This window comes from Macaca nemestrina, chromosome 18, assembly GCF_043159975.1.
Source record: "Macaca nemestrina isolate mMacNem1 chromosome 18, mMacNem.hap1, whole genome shotgun sequence".
In the NCBI taxonomy this organism is placed as follows: Eukaryota; Metazoa; Chordata; class Mammalia; order Primates; family Cercopithecidae; genus Macaca; species Macaca nemestrina.
In genome coordinates this window covers 14558910-14579663 of record NC_092142.1, presented here as the reverse complement: position 1 = coordinate 14579663, position 20754 = coordinate 14558910, and the positions used below count along the sequence as shown (strand labels likewise).

Sequence of the window (20754 nt, the reverse complement as noted above, 5' to 3'; positions counted from 1 at the left end):
GGTCTTTTACCCCATGAATTTTTTATTTTATCCCAAGTACAATGGAAATCAATTACAAGATGTGAGCCAGTAACACAACGGAATAGGATTACATGATCATTCTTTTTTTTTGAGACAGGGTCTCACTCTTGCGCAGGTTGGAGTGCAGTGATGCTCCAACCATTGTATTATGACCATTGTAATACGATGATCACTCCTGACATTGGTGGAGGATGAAGGAATGAAAGGGGCCAGAATGTGTGTAGGGGGAGGGAAAGCCAGCGAGGCCGCGCTCTTTCTGCTGGAGTAAAGATGCCCGTAAATATGTGATCTGAGTAAAGGGGACCTGGACAGGGCTGTTGGCCGTGGTGATACAGTGCTGTGGACAGATGAATCATTTCTGAGGTAGAATTGGCAGCTTTGGCGGCAGGACTTGGTGACAGGTTCTGAGGAGGTCAAGGAAGGTGTCAAGAATTGCTCCCAACTAGGTTCCTGGCAGGAGCCACTGGGTGGACAGAGGCGCTGTTTATTGAGATGGGGAACCCTGGAAGAATGTTTGGTGGGAGGGAATAAAAGGCCCACTGGAAACATCAGGGAGGCAGATGGCTGTGCAGGTCTGCAGCACAAGAGAGGCCCAGCCCCCAATCTGTAATGCTTGCTCATTTGGACCAAAGTGTATACAGTTTTTTTCTGTTACCTCATGAATGTGTTTGTGTTTTAACTTCTATTATCATTTAGTTTCTCACTGTTTAGGCTATCAGCTCCCTGGATGCAGGGGCTTACAGAAGTTTAACATAACCGGCATTGTGCTTTGTGAAAGCACTCAAACTTTGCTAAATAAAATTATTTCTAATAAAAAATTACATAACTTCATCTCAATAGTATGCACCTTTTAAAAATATTGAATAGTATCTGTGAAGAGAGATCTTTCACTTTTTCTTCCCTGTTGTATAAGAACCGTATCTTGTATCTTTTCAAATTTACTTTTTGATACAGAGGTCTTGTTCTGTCGCCCAGGCTGGAATGCAGTGGCGTGATCACAGCTCACTGCAGCCTCAAACTCTTGGGTTCAAGGGATTACTGCATCTCAGCTTCCTAAGTAGGTAAGCCCACAGGCATGAGCCACTACACCTGGCTAATTTTTTTTTTTTGTAGAGTCGGAGTTTTGCTATGTTGCCCAGGCTGGTCTTAAAACTCCTGGGCTCAAGTGATCCTCGTGCCTCAGACTCCCAAAAGTGCTGGGATTATAGGTGTGAGCCACCGTGCCTCACTCTTTTAAAAAACATTTAGTGGCAACTCACTTGTACAACACTTGCAATTAGTAGAATGTTGGCGGAAAATAAAGAAGACATTCCAAAAGAAATCAAAATAGATGTTGCAAAATTCATGTGCTTATAACACCTTCTATACGTTTTAACCATTTATTTTAATTGTTTATTTTATTTTTGAAGATGATTAGAAGCAGCAATCAGAAACGGAAGAGCAGCCCGAAGTGGCAGATGATTAAAAATCAAACAACAAATAACCATTTGAGTAATCTAGTAATGATCCAGCAATCATTCTGTACATGGACAACAATCTTACATACCTTAACAGTGCCTTTGGGGCACCATGGCATTACATTTGGGGTGAGCCATTAATTTATAATGGAACTATAAATTACATCTGAAGGTGATAATTCCAATTATTATATTCTGTTTAAGAAGGCAGAGGGGGTATAATATTCTTTAAATACTTATGCATAATAATAATGTGTCTATGAGATGCAGGACATTGGGGGATGAGGGGGAAAAATAGGCCAGACAAGAATTCTTTCCCCAAGAAATATTATGGGGCTAATAGCAAAGACAGTACAGATCTATATTACACGAGCATAAGGTGAAATACCATAGAATGGTACAGATACAGTTACTGGGAATACACAGGAGAGAAGAAATTATCATTAGCTGATGGGATCAAGTGCCTTTCTTTAAAAAAAGGCACAGGAATTGGGTTTTAAGAGACAGGGCCTGCAAGGCTGGAGCGAGAGGAGCAAAGCACTGAGTAACGTTGTCCGGAGCTTTCTGTGAGGGCAGAAATGGAAATGTTCAATGCAGCAGCCACTAGCCACATGTAGCTCCTGAGTAGTTGAAATGTGGCTAATGTGACTGAGGAGCTCAATTTTTAAAACAATTTATTTCATTTTAATTATTTTAAATTTAAGCAGCCATATATGGAGAGTTGACAGTACAGGTAGAGTATGCATAATTTCCTTCATTTAAAAAAGTTCTGGTGCTTTGGTAAAGTGATTTATTTAATCTTGATGTATTTCCAGGTTGGATTATTCATAATATCTCAGACAAATGTTCATTTTCTTCTCAAAGCTACCACAGACACATCCCAGTACAGTATGTTAATTTACTGCATTGCTGGCTGGGCCACCTACCATAAGCTTTCACGTACTTCATCTTGGCTATTAGCCAGTGTGTGGCAGAACTGGAAATGTGGCCCCCCAAGTCTGTAACTCCTCCCCACTCCCTTGACACTCATGGTTGAACCACACAATGACAGGAGCCCAGGTCCCCAGGTCACTTCTTGGAGGACAGCTGTCTAGGATAGTTGTCCTGCCCACACTGGACTATGTTTTGAGCAAGAAATGCACTTTGAATGGTTAAAACACTGCGATTGGGGGTTGTCTGTTAGGGCAGTTTTAGTCAAAGTAATCAACACATAACTCAATTTTCTTTCTGTAGTATCTTATTTTTCACCATTACAGAGTCCTTTATATCAAATATCATTTTTTCCTCTTAAAATCCATTTGCCTATAATAAATATGGAACATAACTAGCTAGTAGCTTTAGAATTATGATTCATTTATCTCAATAATGACTCAGGTTAAAACATTTATCTGAATTAAATCATCTCAATTTATTTGATTTTTTTTCCTGAAAATTCATAATTATCAATTCTTCAGTAGTCATGTGAGAGTGGTTTGTAATACTCTTCTTAGTTGTAGATCCAGAAATTAAAAGCTCATGTATGTTAAGTGTAATTAGAGAATGTTTGAAGCCGTTTGTAGACAAGTTAAAAGTTGAGATTTCCTATTGCTGCTTTGACAAAAGAAACTAGTCTAAGGAGAATTTTCTATTTTGAATTTGTTCAGGGGAATTCATGATATTTATTGCTGTTCTTTCATACAGGAGAAAATAATTAAATTTTCCAACCACATACACTGGCTGGTATTTATCAAAAAGCTTATATAAGCATCAACAAAGCTGTGAGATGATATGCTTTATTATCCAAACAATTCTCTGCGTGATGACAACTATTCACAGGTGGTCAGCAGTTAGAACTTTTTCCTCTTTTAAATTTTCAAAAGGTATTGCTAAATTTTCTTGTTAAGGCATTCCATCAATTCTTGAATCCTACAATGTTTGCTAATAAAGGCTGTTTTCCCCTCATAATAATTTCAGCCAACTAGCACTGTCAACAATTACAAGATTCTAAAACATCCCAATATAAGGAAGTAAGCAAGCAACTACTTGAGAAGCAGAGTGGCCTTCCAAGCCCTGAGTAGACACATATCAGACATATGAGAGCCCAAGCTTGTGTCTATGTGATTAAAAAATTAAATGAACCCAAATTTATCCCTCCTTCATTACCCAGAAACTTATAATTCAGACATTAAAAAAATTCTAAAGGTTGCTCTTTCAAATAACCCAAAAACAAGTTTTCCAAAAATGAGTAGAAAACCACTGTTGATATAAAATATGATAAATATTTTTAATCAGTGTCCTTTAAAACATGAGGTATAAACTATTGGGGATATTATTAATAGTCATTTATATATTTGTCTCTTTTGACAAAACAGCACAGATCTAATTTGACTCCAGGGTCTCTTAGAGTAAAAAGTTAACCAAAAGTATTTGAACAACTGCTGCCATCTCAATCAACTTCCATGGATTCATGTAAACGATGCAGGACCCAATACTTAAAAGCAGATGAAGTTAACCAGGAGTTTGTCCCAAAGTTAAATTCTACAAATCTGATGAGCTAAACATTGTTGTTCATCTGCAGGCAGGATCAGTGACATACTGAATTTTGGGAGTTCAGTTTTGCAAAGAGAACCAAGTTATTTTTATATGACTCCAAATTTTGAAAGTGCCTATCATTTTTATTTTTTCCATTCTAATTAAATCCAGATCTAATCCTTTCAATGTCACTAACTTTGAGGCAGCAAATCGCCCTTAATGTCTATATACGTTATTTTAGCTTCAACCCTATCTATTAGATGAGTAGAATCTATTAAATGAGTAGAAATATTTAGTCTGTTGAGATATAAAGCAAAACCCAGTTCAGTGCAACTACAGAAAGACATTAATTTTATCATCCGATTATTTCTGTGGAGTGTTTTAAAGTTTCTCACCTCTACCTCTTTATATCAATGAATTTAACAAAACAATAAGATATATAAGACTTGTATTTTGTAAATATATGCAGGATTTTAAAATTTAAATTTTAAATAGAAGGAAAAAGAAATATGAAAAAAGCAAGAAGAGAGATGAGAAACTGGTATTAACGAGGCATCTTATAAAATCACCATTAGGTATTGTTTCTCCTCATTGTACAAACGAGGAAGTTAAAGCTCAGAGTAGTAAGCTTGTCCAGGATCACAAACCTGGTAAATGGTGAATGTAGGATTTGAATTCAAGTATTTCTCACTCCAGGGTCTATGCTGCTTTGCCATTATACTATTGCACCTGTATAAATCGAAAGCATGGTCAGAATTGTTATGGAAAGAATCTGTACATTATGTAATTGTCTCAACTCTATTTTATGGTTCCTGTTGATGATTCCCTTACTCTGTTTTTATATTTTTAATCCTTGCTTTCTATGTGCCTTAATCCCATTGCTGTTGTGACATCTTTTTATTTCTCCTATTCTGTTTTCCTCTACTTTCCTAGTTTTTCAAGTACACAAAAATGTTTTAAATTTATAGTATTATTAGGAGCTTGACACTTGAACTTGACTTAAATGATAGATAATTCTCAAACTTTTAAAAAATTAATGATTTAAGAAATTTAGGTTTCCTTCAATGAGTCTCCAGAAATGCGTCCTCAAAATTCCACTGGCATTGATTTTTCTAAAAATCGACAGTAAGACATGCTGTGCACAAGCAGAGGCAACTCCATTGTTTGGTTCCTAGCAACAGCTATTTATACTTCATTGTGTGTCATTTATTTTGACCTAGGAGTTCTTCCTACCCATACACAAAAGTAGTTCAACTCCAGCAAGTCTAACTCTTGTTTCTTCTTCTTGTCTTTTAGAAGAAGCTCAAAGCACTACTTAGGCCAATTAAGTGTACATTTACTCTCTGGGTCTCTACAAGACAGGCAAGAGCGAGCGGGGAGGCGAGGGGGTGGCTGATGGCAGCAGCTGAAAAAGGGTTGTTGTGGGTTTTTTTGCTTCCCAAAGATGACTAGGAAACCAATTTTCAAATTAAACAAGCATTGAGAAGAGTGACCCTCATGTCTCAAATTCAGGAAAACTTACTCTCTGTAGACCCTGAATTTCTTCAACACTGGCTACAGGAAGGCAAGCTGTGTACCAGTCTTGCCATGCTTCCGTATGCCAGGACAGAGGACAGCAATGCCCACACATTTGGCTCTTTCCTTAAATCAGTCAGTGAGGTGCCTGTGCAGTGTTTACTAACAATAATAATCGACCGTATTTATTCTCAAGCTTATTCTTTGCTTGCTTTGTTACAAAACAAAATGAAGCTATGCAATGTGCTTTTTAAAACAAAAACGATGCTATGCGCATTACAACCAATTAACCTATCATTTAGGATTTAAGAGCTAGCTACCTTCCTGGTTTTAAACAGTAAAAATCATAAGTATCTTAACTGAAAAAATGAATTTTGCTGGAATTATGTGTTTGGAAACCTAAAAGAAGCAGTGTTCTCACTAACATAGAAAAGGAAATGGCCTCTCCGAAAAGAGAGAGGGAAGAGAAAAAAAAGGAAGAAAATATACAAAATGAACCTGGGAAGATTTTACTAAAATGAGGACAGGCTGTACAAGTACCCTTACTGTATTAATTACTGCAAAAGCCCTACAATTCCATCAGCTAATGAATCTTTAGTAACAGCTACCCAGAACAGCATTAAGCTTTCATTTCAAAGAACTTAGAACGTGTAAGGTACATGAGTGAACAGAGAGAGCAGACACACGGCATGGTAACAGACAGACACGCTCAGTTGGCTGACCAGAATATGAATTTGGCAGTTTTGCCCCTGTCCACAGAGAGACTGACCTTCCTTGAGACTTTTCTGGTTGCTCCCCTCAAGGCATTCCTTTTCTTTTAATGGTTCAAAATCCCCAGCAGTTAAAATCTCTGGGAAGCCCTGTTGCTGCTTCTTGGAGCTATCGATCATGGTGAGAGGCTTCTGGAGACAGGCAGCATCAAGCAGGAGAAAAGCTTAATTTGCAGAAGAGCGAAGTGTGGTGCTCAGAACACTCTGGTCCCTGGGTCCCTGGTTGCTCCCCACAATACCCCAATCACTGGCCAATTATGTCTTTAAGCAGCTGAAGGCAGCCATTACCCTTTAGTTCCCAGCTTGACCTGCAAATACACTCATGCCGCTGGAAGCCCTTAACTCTCTCCCACATCGGGAGGCAGAGCCACACAGGCACGATTCTAAAATCCCACCCCTTTTCCCAGCCAGCCCCCTTTCCCTTGCCATTCCAGCTTCCCCCGCGCTGGGGACTTCAATCTGCAGTTTGATGGTCCGAATCATCTGACAAACACTGAGTCAAGCAGTTAAAAATAAATCTTCTAGTTGTTAAAAAAGAAGACTTTGCTGATACCTAAGAAGATAAATTGCTGCCTGTGGTCTCTCTCCCGCTCTCTATAAACACAGCCACAGGCTGTGGAAATACTTTATACTGGCCAGACAAGCACATCCATTACTCATTAAGTTCTCCAGCTACACAAACGGCAGTCTAGGGCATCTGAAGGAAGCGGCTCTTATCTCCGCAGAGGCACACACTGAATAAACATGCTACCAGCATATGTGAATGAAGACAGAGTCATTTCACTACCAAAGTTCTTTTGTGGTGTGCTTTGTGCTGCATATGGCTCTTCCTGGCAAAGCCGATGCTCTTTGTAATAGGGAAATGTACTGTAATTGCAGCTTTCTTCCTTTGGCAATTCAGACTCAAGCAGCAGTTTTCCTTAGTGCCACTAGTCGGCTGGGAGAGTTAACATCGCCATGATTTTTTTTTAAGGAAAATTCTCCTCCCATGCATTAAAAGTGGCAACACTGAGAGCTTCTATTTCATAACAGAGTAAACCAACGACCAGCCCAAGTTTAATTTTACATGAGCTATCAAGGATGGGCACCTCTCCTGCAAGTCACAGGCTGCTGTTCACTGCGTATAGGGACACTGCTGGCAGGAAATCTCTAGATACAGGAATTCCAGGCAAATGTGGAGATAAGCCTGTCTCCAAATACTCCAGATATATATCTCTGTAGCCAAAATAATCTGATTTTTTAAAAATAGTTCAAAGTGTGTTCCTTTGCAAAGAGTTTCCATAAAACCCATCAGAGGTTATAAGAGCAGTAGACTGTGAATACTGTTACATGAGGTTCTGTTTTGTCCACTTTTTAAAAAATTTTAAAAAATAACTTCTAGCAGAGTGCTTGGAATATTAGGTGTTCTCAATAAACATTTGCAGCATGGTTGAGTGAATGAATTAAAGCAGAAGACAGTGTATCAGGAAAACTTCCTTTAATAATACCCAGAATTCTAAAGAAGTCCTGGGTCAATAACTAAGAGTCACTAATTTTAGATGAGCAACTAAATAACTTCTCTAAAGGAAGCACATTTTCTCTTTAAAAGAAAATATACAGACACATTTTAATCGTGCACCTGATGAAACCCTCCTGTGGGATAAAGGCTTACATGTTTACAGACAGAAAAATCAAAATTCTTTCCACCACTTAAACACAGGTGGGACTGGATGAAGTATTCTCTCCTTTGTCCTTGATTCCAAGGCTGGTATGCACTAAACCCATATTGTTCTAGAAAGATTGCTATCTATCCTTTTTCAGCATCTCACAGGACATGCTTCTTGTCAACTGAAATTCCTTCTGAAGCAATTTAAGTCTCCATCCTTGGCAGTCCAAACCTTAGCAGGAACAAATATTGACAAGCTTATCACACTCTCAAAAATGCCCTCAAACGTTCTGTTACTATCTCTGACCCCAACACTTGTATTCTAAAGAAACTACTCCTGCACTTTTAAAGGAGTAATAAAAATAACCATAGTTCTTTGAGGACATTCTTTAGGTGGGTCGCTTAATTAGATGTTTTGCAAAGTTCATCTAATTTAACCCTCCACAATCCGTGTGGTCGCTATGATTATTTGTGTACGTTATAGACATTTTACATGCCAAGGCTCAAGTCACAAAGCTTGTAAGTAGCAGGTATGGAATTTAACCAGTCTTAGTTCTCCAAAGCCCAAGTCTGTCTGTGGCCTTGCCCTGCTTTCTGTCTTCTAGAATATGCTCCAGCTCCAGGTTTTAATTTCATCTTGAGACAGGGTTAACAACAGAAGCCATGACTTTGGTGGTCCCCTAGTAATTCTACTCCTGGTGAGAGAAAAGCAAGCCAACATAATCATACTAAAATGATTTTATGAAAGCATTTTAATTACTCATGAAATAATAATAGCAGCCAACTTTATTTAGTGCTCACTGTATGCTACAGACTATATTATCTCATTTATCCTACTGCAAGACTTGTGAGTTCAACATTATTTTCCCGATCTACACATGGGAAAATGCAGGCTTAAAAAAATCAGCGGTGGGTCACGCCTATAATCCCAGCATTTTGGTAGGCCGAGGTGGGCGAATGACTTGAGGTCATGAGTTTGAGACCAGCCTGGCCAACATGGCAAACCCCAATCTCTACTAAAGATACAAAAATTAGCTGGACATGGTAGCACATACCTATAATCCCAGCTGCTCGGGAGGCTGACGCAAAACAATCGCTTGAACCCGGGAGGCAGAGGTTACAGTGAGCTGAGACTGTGCCACTGCACTACAGCCTGGGCCACAGAGTGAGACTCCATCTCAAAAAAAGAAAATCAAATACTTTGTCAGAGGTGGCATATCTTGTAAGCAGTGGCCAGGATTCCAAAGCAAGCAGCTTGGCTCCAGGGCCTATATGCTTAATTACTTTGCAAAAACAATAAACTCCAACTTTTTTTTTTTTTTTTTTAAATTTCAGGATGTTGCTTTTAAATTCTGAAAAATGCCCAACTGTTTTTAGGCCACAAGCCTATAAATCTGAGTAGATGCACAACTACACCAGCCACTTTAAAATTCTTTACCATATCTGTGTGTGTATGTATCTTCAGTGTGTGTTAAATGGGTTTTTAAAAAGCTATCTTTTAAGAAACCTCTGCATGCTTATTTTTATATCTAATAGATATCAAAATCCCAACAAGAAAACACATTATTCTGCTATAGGTTTATATCAAAAGTTGTGTCTTTGTAGTTCTCAAAGAAAGTAATTTCTCTAGTGGTGAACGCGCCTGAAAGAACATTTAGTTATTTAAAATTTTTTTTTGAAATAATTTCGAATTTACAGAGCATTTCCCCCAGAATCATCTCTGAATAGGTTCTAACATGATACTTCTTTACCCTAAGTGTTCTGGTGTGTAATTCCTACAAACAAGGATATTCTCTTACAGAACCAAAATATTGCTTAGTCAGTATAGATATATCAAATTAACATTGATAAGAAAAAAAGCAAACACATAAAAAGAGGAAACAAATTAACACTGATATATCCGCCCTCAAGTTCCATCAATTGTCCCAACAATATCATGTATAGTAAAAGGATCCAAACCAGGATCACATATGGCATTGAGTTCTTAAGTCTCTTTAGTTTTTGTCCATCTCTAACATTCTCTCAGTCTTTCTTCACTTATCTTTCCTTGAATTTTGATGATTACAGTCCAGTTATTTTGTAGTATTATCCTCAATTTGAGTCTGTCTGTTGTGTCCTTATGAAGGTTCTGGTAATGCATTTTCAACAGGAATACCCCAGAAATAATGATGCAATAGATGCATCCTATCAGATAATACACAAATTCAAGTATATTCAGTAATTGTCTCAAAACTGATGATGTTTATTTTGACATCTTGGTACTGGCCAGATTTCTCCATGGCGAAATTATTCTTTTTGTATATAATTATTCTGTAGGAAGGTGCTTTGAGAACAAGTCATTGGTGTACTTGGCTAAATTATTTATCACTATGATGGTTGCCAAATGGTGAATTTGAAAACTCCATCATTCCCTCTTCATTTATTAGTGGCACATCCTGCTATAAGAAAAAAAAAATTCTCTTCACATGGTTTATGTTCCCTATTTACAGTCTCCTATTTCATGCAATAGCTTATAATCTGTGACTTTCATTATTTATTTTGATGCCCAAATTGTCCCAGATTTGGCTAGTGGGAACTCCCACAGTTCCTTACTGTCACAATTCTATCATTCTTTGAGCAGTTTCTTATCTTCTTACTCCCTGGCACAAGATGTCCCAGGCTCATCTGGTACTTTTTCCCTGCCTTGTTTAGAACCCAAGGTCTGAATGCTAGGTGTGCTCACTGCTGCAAGGGTGTCGCTGTTCCCAGGCCTTCTCTGCAGACAGAGCTGGGGAACATGTCTGAGTTTATATGTATATGGATGTATACACACACATCTACATAACATGTATATCTCTATATATGAATGGATATAAATATACATCTATATTTAAGTACATATGTCTGTATTTATTTATATGTATTGAAAACCATGAGTTCATTCCAGTGCCTCCAATTCCATTCCAGTGACACAGGTTCACTTTTTTTTTTTTTTTTTCTGTATTTGTGGCCCCTTCTCCTACAGGGAGAAACCTGTCTCCCATAGCTTCTGCCACTCCACTCATGGACACCCTGTATACATCACCACTGCCACTGCCGTGGCTAAAACTGTGCAGAGGCCTCTTCACCCTACACTGTGCAGGGGCCTCTCCCCCTCTCCCACAGGGCAGCTGCCCAGCTCAGCCCCACAAAATGCCTTTTGGGATGAATTAGGGACAGATGGAGGAGACCTGCAGTATCCCTCAGTAGGAGAAACCCACACCACTGTCACCTGAATTGCTTTCCAGTAGGTTTGCCCTTGTTCCTTACTATATATGGTACATCATCTTCACTGTCATTTGGCTCTAATGTCACGAGTGACATTTAACTTCAAATAATATGTGATGAAAGTCACTTCTGCTATGATAAATCTGCTTCCACAGTGTGTGTTTGTATGCACACTGAAAAAGAGCTGTTTTAGTATGAAAGAGATGACCATAAATCAAGTCCATTTTCCCACCACCCCAAGCAGATATTTAATAAGTGTGAGAAAAACTGTATGGCTTAGAGAATAGGAACAATCCAAGAAAGTCTTCAGGGAATCAGAATACAAACAAATGCAGCTCAAGGGACTTACACAAAAACTTGGCAGAGTTAATATATGCATATAAAACTACTGATAAAAAGAGTATTGCTGTGATGATACTGTACTGCACTATGAAAAAACCTGATAATATTTTCAACTAGGCAATGTTTCACAATGTAAAAACATTCAAGAGTAATGAATAAAATAATTAGTAACAAATGCAAAGAGATGGGGAAATACTGAGGCATACTTTTCTGGTAGCATTCTTGACACAAAGATTGAGTAAAGATGACCTTTTCTTTTCATTTTCTGTGTCTCAGTACTTGGTAATAGATCCTCAGCAGCTATTCACTCAAGTGAATAATAGTAAACTTTGCAACTTCCTTCGCAAAGGCTGAGTCAGAGTATTACAAAATCTACACAGATAATGAGATTGGATGTATTAAGGAAGGAAATTTTCAGTCTAGGGTACACGTAAATTTTTTTTCCTGTTACCATATTTTTAGTAAAATACATATTTGATCCATATTTTTCTTCCTTTTAACTTTATAAACACCACTGTAAAATACTATACCTTTAGATCGTTACTAAATGGTTATGGTAAATTCCAACTGTTAATTTAAAATTTTTTTTTTTTTAAACAAAGGACAATTAAAGAGTGTTATCTCTCAAATCAGATAGCATGTATTAAAAGTTCTTTACAGTTATCACTTTTAAAATATATATTGAAAAAGCCCTTCATTTTATCACTTTAAAAATATATACTGAACATACAGTACTTCAGATGTAAACAGATTAGCAAATTAGCCCCTATGAAAACCGCTGTTTCATAAGGAAGGATACATTTTTCTGACCTTTCTAGGGTAATAACATTTTGAAGGAAAACATCCATGTTTCACAGTTAAGTACTGCAGCAGAATTGAACACCTCAACAGGGCAAAACAGTCTGATCATTGGTTTGTCATTTGTGCTTGTTGTCCCCCACCCCGGAACAGACCGGCACACTAGCACATGCGGCACCTCCCTCCCCGCCAGGTTTGCTTCACCCTCTCTGAGGACATGAAAGGCAGTGAAGGTTTTTCAGGGTTGGAATTTCCCCATGCATGGTCTCATGACTGGCCTGTGCTCGGACTGAGGGAGAGTGCTGTGTGGGACAAGGGAATGGCAGCACGGGCAGAGGACAGCTTGCGTGGCTCCTCAGGCAGCCGTTCACATGGCGGCAGCAGTGTACAACACAAATGGCGGCAGTGTGCAACACAAGCGTTCTGACTACACTTGTGTAAGAGACTGGGGCCATTTGTCTCTTCCTGCTCAAATCGTTAGCATGAGTAATCATGAAATGACAGAACACACTTTTATCAACTTAGAAAAAGTCATTCAAATCCTTTCTCCATTTCTAAGCTTTACAGTTACTTATATAAATACAACTGGCTACAAGATTTACAACAAAGAGCTTTCCTCAGATGATATGATCAGTCTTCCTCAAATTCTGAGATAACTTCCCTAGCTATGGATATTTGAAAGACTTTTAATGTCATTTCATCACCTCATTGATACAAATATGTCTAGACCTCATTAATGTAACCCACTGAGGGCCAAAGTGCATTTACTAAGATCATTCTATGCACTGGGGACATGTTAGGTGTATGTGGGACACAATCTCTGTCTCTTAAAGAATATAGTCTATAGCTTTTAACAATTTCTGACTGCCACTTTCCCCTCTTTCCCATTCTTTTGCTTTTATTAGAATGTTCTTTATACTAGTGCTTCTGTAATTAACTGTGGTTAAGAGAAATATTTTAAAACTTCCAATCTGCTGTAGATCAATATGTGGTCCCACCATGCATTGCCAGTATACTGGGTCACGTCAGTTTGGTAATAACCAGACTAATCTGCACTCTGTTGAACAAGAGGAATCCACTAATCAAGCACTTGAGCGTCTCACCAGTGTTGTGCTGCCGTCAAAGTTTCTAAATACTCCCGGTTTCTCAAGTTACCCCACAGGAGAATAACAAAAAGCCTGTAGGATGGCACAGCACAATGGACCACGCTGACTAGCACTGCTTTCTACTCATCGACTTCAGGCTAGTCCTCTGACCACTCCCCAGACTACTAGAGTTCATACCCTACTTGCATCCTCTTGAGACTTAGTTTTAAGTTTAGGATAAACTATCTCAACCACTAAAGTCTTTCAATGTCTTGATATTCTGCCATTGCTCCTTGCTTATCCCCTGCTCACAAATGACTAATCTTAGTCAAGCAGTCAATCACAGAGTCTCAGGATTTGGTAGAACAAGCACTAGAACATAAATTTCCCGAGTCCAAAGATGTATTCTTGGGTATTCATGAACTCCTTATGGAAATGTATGCAATTTGTTTTCATTTTGTTAACCTGGAAAAAAAAATCTCCTTGATCACCTGGATGAGTATTTTATAGTCAAGTGTTGTCATACAGTAACAAAACCAGACATTGTGAGAATGACATGTTTGAGCCCAGAGAAGGCAAAATGATAGCCAGACTGTAATAGTTTGAACAGAGAAAAGGAATGGGATCTATGAGTCATGATAGCATAAACCAGTGATAGAGCAGTAAGGACCACTGTCAGGTGTCAAGCAGCAATCACATTTATGTAAAAATGCATCATGTCACAGTAAGTTAATATTGATTTGAATTTCATTAGCATTGTAGATTTCTATAATTAATATGCAAAGTGTTTCAGTTTTGTCATTGTATAAGTGCTACTAAGTACAAGGCGTTTACACTTCATTCATTTATAATTGTACATAATTCAGCAATGTTATATTAACAAAAATTAAGTCATCTGGCTGGCGCGGTGGCTCATGCCTGTAATCCCTGCACTTTGGGAGGCGAAGCTGGGTGGATTTCTTTTATTCGGGAGTTCAAGGTCAGCCCGGGCAACATGGTAAAACCCCATCTCTACAAAAGAATTAGCCAGGTGTGGTGGCATGCGCTTCTGGTCCCAGCTACTTGGGAGGCTAAGGTGGGAGGATCACTTGAGCCCAGGAGGTCAAGGCTGCAGTGAACTGAGATGGTGCCACTGTACCTCAGCCTTGTCGATAAAGTGAGAACTTGTCTCTGGGAAAATAAAAAAAAAAAAAAATCCCCTGCCCCCTACACACTGAAAAGTCAAACTAATCATCTAAAAACTGTTTTTAAAAGGTCTGTATATTACTTAAGTTTGTGAAACACTAGTCTACCGTATAACTCAAATGGAGAGAGGAGATCCTAGTGCTTGGCTTACCCAACACTCTCTTAAAGTGGGAATTAAGCATTTGCCTTTGTTTACCTAATCTGACTGACTGTCCTATTTTATTATCTTGGGAGTTATGGCAAAGGTAGAGAACAACAAAAGCACAGCTTGAGAAGTTAAGGAGCCAAGATGACTACCAAATCCAATATGAAGTTATGCCATGCCGCCATATAAACTCCAAAATGTTTCCTTCATCTCTTACTGACTTTGAATCTCCTGCACCTCTGTTCCATAAAGCATTTTCATTTTCCTCAACATTACACTATGTTACCATCCTCATAGCTTTCTCAGCAAGTAACTTGGGCCCCTAGATTCACTACCAATATTGAGATCTTCAGACATAAATTCTACAGCACGTTCCCACTCCCATCCTTCCTTCCATCTTTGAGGAAGAAGTAAATTTTTTTCTGGCCATATGGAATCCAGACAATTTGTTTAGGTCTGTAATCCCTCCTGCCTACTTACAAAACTGTGATCAATGTACTATACCTCTCCACTAGGATCCTTTGTGCCTACCAAGATATTTGCATTTTCCCTCAACTCCTCTTTTCTAATCTCCTAAGATTTGGACTTTCCATTTCTGCACCATCTCTCTTAATAATTTCAAACTGTGTACTGGCATCAACTATTAACTCTAAACACCCACCAATGCACATATACACATGCGTACACCTTACCTCTGGTTCATGTACTTCTTGCTTTCTAAGTAGCAGTTTTTTTAAATGAGTTTTCTTTTCATTCTTTTTTTTTTTTTTTTTTTAAAGACAGAGACTTGTTCTGTTGTCCAGGCTGGAGTACAGTGGTGCAATTATTACTCACTGCAGCCTCGACTTTTCAAGCAATCTTCCCTTTTCAACCTCCCCAGTAGCTGGGTCTACAGGCTCATGCCACCATGCCCAGTTAATCTTGCTTTTCAGTAGAGACAAGGTCTTGCTATGTTGCTTAGGCTGGTCTCAAACTCCTGGACTCAAGCAATCCTCCTGCTGCGGCCTCCCAAAGTGCCTAAATGAGTTTTCTTTCTGGAGTTCAGATATCCTTGATTTTAAGATTATATACTATACCTAAGACTAAATCATCTAATTTGAAGACAGGCTTTTGCTAGGTGGAAAAACAAAGATTAACAAACAAACAAACACAAACACAAAACCTACAACAGCGAGTAATGGGTTAGCCTAGACCTCATGTTGGTCCAGCTCTGGACAATGTACTTAAAAACCATGCCATGCTATCTTATTCATCTCTGCAGTCCCAATGCCTTGGATGCTATGACTGCTTAATTAATGCTGCCTCTATGAATAAACAAATGCCACTCAACTGACCCAACCTCTTCCATGCCTCTCCTCTATCTACCTAAGTCAGTCCACCTTTCCTAGCTTGGCATTCAAAGCCATCAGTGCTTTGTCTCCCACCTTCCTGACCAGCGTTATTAACTCCCTACATTTTCCCTATGCTTCAGCTAATTCGAACTACTTGGTATTCCCTAATATACTCTGTATTGTCCTTGTTTTTGCACAAGTTTTTTCTTCTTGGATTTCCCTATTCCCTATCTCTGCCCATGGAAACTGTACTTAAACAATCTTCAAGAACTAGTTCCAGTACCAGTCTCTTTCAGAAGCTTTCCAGATGTCTCTCTCCACGCCTGAGAGTCAGGTCTATTCCTCTGCATACTCTGAACACTCATGATACCTGTCAGAGGACTCAGCACGCCATGTGATGACAATAATGAAGATGATGATGCTAGTTGTTACTGTTTATATGCCACTTACATTTTACAGCACTATATTTATGCATGGTGTTAAGTGCTTTTAATGTATTAATTCAAGATTATTCCACTCAATAGCTTTCTCTATTACTATCTCCATTTTACAGTGAGGCAATGAGAGGTGGAGTCACTTGTCCAGCTACACAGCTTTTAAGAAGTAGAACAGCAGATTTTTAAACTTAGTATGGTCTCAGTCTAGCTTTGTTCAATGGGTTCTGTGAGGAAATTAAGCCCTAATACCCAAAGGCATCCACTGTATATAATAAATTCACTTCTCTCCTAAGAATCTAAAATGGTATTTGCTATGTCATCCTTGGGAGAACTGAGAAAACAGTCACAGAAATCACATTAGTAGGGTTTAATTCTCTGGGCTGAGAAAGGCGGGATGTGTTTAACCTTTTATACTTTCTCTCAACATCAACACTTGTCTGTATACTTTTCATATTCCTGAAATCCCTTACCTCATCTTCATAACTTTTACAATCTTTAAGAGCTGGAACTGCATCTCATTTATCTTATTCCTATAAGATCTATTCCAGTGTTTTAACAATTTTTACATGGTCAAGTTTCTCTTTAATTAAATAAATTCTTATATTTAGCAGCCCAGGCTAGTTGATAAGCATCTTCCTTATAATCAATCAACTAACAACAAAAACTACTTGTTATATATTTTTTGGTTGTATTTAAAAGACATCTCAAAATCAATTTTGCCGAGATATAATTTAAAGACAATAAGGTGCATCCATTTAAAGTATATAAATTAGTGAGTTTTGATGGAGGCATGCACCTGTGAAACCACAGTCACATTTAAGACACAGGATAATTTCATCATTCCTAAAAGATTTCTCTTGCCCCTTTGCAGTTTCCAGATAATCACTGATCTGCTTTCTATCACTATCAATTAGTTTATCTCTTCTAGAATTTCAAGTAAATGGAATCATACAGTGTGTGGTCTTTTAAGTCTAAATTCTTTCCCTTAGCATAATGATTCTGAGATTCATCCACATTGTTGTACCTCATCGGTGGTTGGTTCCTCTCTCTTACTGAGTAATCCACTGTATGGATATACCATGTTTTGTTTATCCATTCATCTGTTTGATGAACATCTGGGTAGTTTTCAACTTTGAGCTACTATGAATAAGTCTGTTATGAACATTTGTCTATTAATCTTTGTGTAGATATTTATACTCATTTCTTCTGTGTAAAGGCTTGGTCATGTAGAAGGTGTATGCTTAGTTTTTAAAGAAACTGTGGTTTCTTCAATATAAATTTATTGGCAGTCTTATTTGTAATAGCCAAAAACTGCAAACAATCGTCTACCCATAGTGAATGAATAAATAAAAATAAGTAAATGCATAGAGGAGAATGCTACTCAGAAATAAAAATGAATTACATACAACAAGGATGAATCTCAAAATTATGCCGAATGAAGCAGACAAAAAGAACACATACCATGTATGATTCCATTTATATGTGAATAGTTGCCTAGAGACTGAGATGGAAAGAGGAATGGATTACAAACAGGCGTGAGGAAGTTTCTAAGGGTGATGAAAATGTTTGTTGTCTTGATTGTGGTGATGGTTTCACAGTTGCATACATATGCCAAAATTCTTCAACTTGAATACTTTAAATATGTGCGGTTAATTGTATGTCAATTATAGTTCAATAAATCTGTTTTTTTTAAACCCACAATGGTACTTGTGGGAACAGAGAAATTCCTATATGTAATACAATAACCCTGGAACAGTCTCTAATATTACAAAACTTTAATGCAAGAGAAGATTATTTACCTGGGCTTCTAAACCATGAAAATGATTGAGCAGAACTGCTCAAAAGGATCTTAAAAAAGAAATAAAGAAAACCAAAACAACAAAACCTATTTATCCATTCAAATAAATCCCACCTGTAATAACTGAAGAATGATTTCTACAGTGCACACTGATGGTATAACGCAATGAGCTGTGACTGACAAGCCTATACTATTTTGGTTAACTGATGTGTGTTACAGATCAGGATGGCAAAGGGGTGGTGATCCTGAAAACAGAAAATGTAAAATTCAAGTAAAAAAATTTGTATGTGACAAAGGAAGACACTTTTCTGGGGGGTGGGGAGTAGAGACTCACTCTGCGGCCCAGGCTGGAGTGCGGTTGCATGATGTTGGCTCACCGCAGCCTCCGCCTCCCAGGCTCAAGTGATTCTCCTGCCTCAGCCTCCTGAGTAGCTGGGATTACACCACCAAGCCCTGCTCATTTTTGTATTTTTAGTAGAGACGGGGTTTCACCACGTTGGCCAGGCTAGTCTCAAACTCCTTGCCTCAAGAGATCCACCTGCCTCAGCCTCCCAAAGTGCTAGGATTACAAGCGTGAGCCAACATGCCTGGCACCGAAGACATTTTTTAATGCTAAAAGCTATATAATCAAAATGAAGCTATAACAGTATGACCACGCACAAAACAACACAACAACCACTGTTACAAAACAAAAAGGACAACAGATCAATGTGACATAGACACAATTAATAGGAGGCTTTAATCTGCCACTCTTAGCACAAGACACATGATGTAGATACAAAATAAGGATATATAAGGCCAAAATAGCATAATCAATAAAGAGATCTTATTGATACATGTTGAACTAATCATTGCACTGATGATAGTGAATACATCTTCTCAAATATACATGGAATCCCCCTCCCAAAATTATATATTAAGTCACAGGGAAAACAAGTTCCATAAAGTAAAAATAATTACAAATAACACTCTGATCTCAATGTAAAACCAGTATAATTAATAAAAACTAAAAAGGATTGTGTATCTTGAAATTAATTACATCTTCTATTAACTCATAAAAAGGGAAAAATACAAACTAAAATAGAAGAATTTCTTAAAAAAAAAATTGTTTTGTATATCAGGACCTATGGCATGCATTTAAGCAGTGATCAGAGAAAAATTCAAATCTGTAAACCATTATATTGATAAAAATGAAAGAATGAAAATAAAGTACATGACAAAGAGGAAAAAGATTAAAAAACAAAGAACAGAACCCCAGTGACCCATGTGATTATATCAAAAGTTCTATTTTACATGCAAGTGGAGTCCCAGAAGGATGGCAGACAGAGAATGAGGCACAAGACATATTTGCAAAAATAATGCATGAAAATTCCACGAATTTGAATTTGAAAAACATTTTGAATCTGAAAAACATAAATTTACAGATTCAAGAAACCTGGCAAACTTCAAGTAGGGCAAATTCAAACACATACAGAATTCAGTAGCCTTCAGATATACAAATAAATAAGCAGTTAGAGATTATAATAGTGGAGAAAACTCCATTAATTATAGCAAATAAAGACAATAAAAACTCTTAGGAATATACTAAACAGGAAACGTATAAAACTCCTAAAAAATACTGAAATAGGCTAGGGCAAATAGAAAGACAGTCCTTGGTCTTGGATAGGATAACACATCATAAAGATGTCAGTTTCTCTAAGTTAATTTACAAATTTAGTGCAATCCCAGTAAAAACACCAACAAGCGTTTTAATGTAGCTAAGGCAAGTTGATACACAAGTTCATATGGAAAAAAAAAAAAAATCCAAGGTAAGCCAGAAAAACAAAGAAAAAGAAAAGCAATGTGGGGGGAGGGGCCTTACCAGAAAAACAAACAAACAAACAAATTCCAAGTGTATCAGAGATCTGGGATCTAAATGTAAAAAAAGAAAACAAATCAAACCATATGAGTATGCTGAATAAATATCGATGGGATTCTTATGACCTGGACATAGGGAAAAGTTTTCACACTGTGACCCAAAATCTAGATGCAATAAAAACAGGACTGATACATTTTGGCCACATTAAAGGAAAAACCCAAAAACATACTGAAGAGGAAAGGCTAATAGCTCCAATATGTAAACAACTCTAAAAATTGAAAAGTTCAAAAACCTGACAGAGAAATAAACAGATAATTCATTCTTTCTCTCTCCAAAAGATTCTGAAATGGTCCTTAAACATATTGAAAAGAGGTGTACCCTTATTCATAATTAGAGAAACAGAACCAAAATTATACCAAACATTAGATGGTAAAAATGTCTGACAACACATTCTGTTTATTCCTCCAGGCTGTGGGTGAATAAACCATTCTCTTACAGTGCTGGCTGGAATACAAAGTGATGCAACCTTCTGGGAAAGCAATGTCTAACAAAACTACACATGCATTTTCCTTTTGACCCAGCAACCCTCTCTAGGAATTTACCTGACAGA

General features: G+C 37.7%; 1 protein-coding gene across 11 annotated transcripts in view; it reads right to left on the bottom strand.

Moving 5' to 3' along the window:
• MRTFB (myocardin related transcription factor B) overlaps positions 1-20754 on the bottom strand; it is a 262686-nt gene that overhangs the window by 75896 nt on the left and 166036 nt on the right. Inside the window, exon 1 of one of the 11 annotated variants that reach the window (XM_071084146.1) lies at positions 6274-6665. The exons of 9 other annotated variants lie outside the window; for them this stretch is intronic. In XM_071084146.1, the coding sequence (XP_070940247.1) occupies positions 6274-6394 (121 nt within the window). In that variant the 5' untranslated portion in view covers positions 6395-6665. Of the gene's footprint in view, positions 1-6273; positions 6666-20754 lie in introns of those variants that run through there. One more of the 11 variants, XM_011717430.3, reaches the window with a different exon arrangement.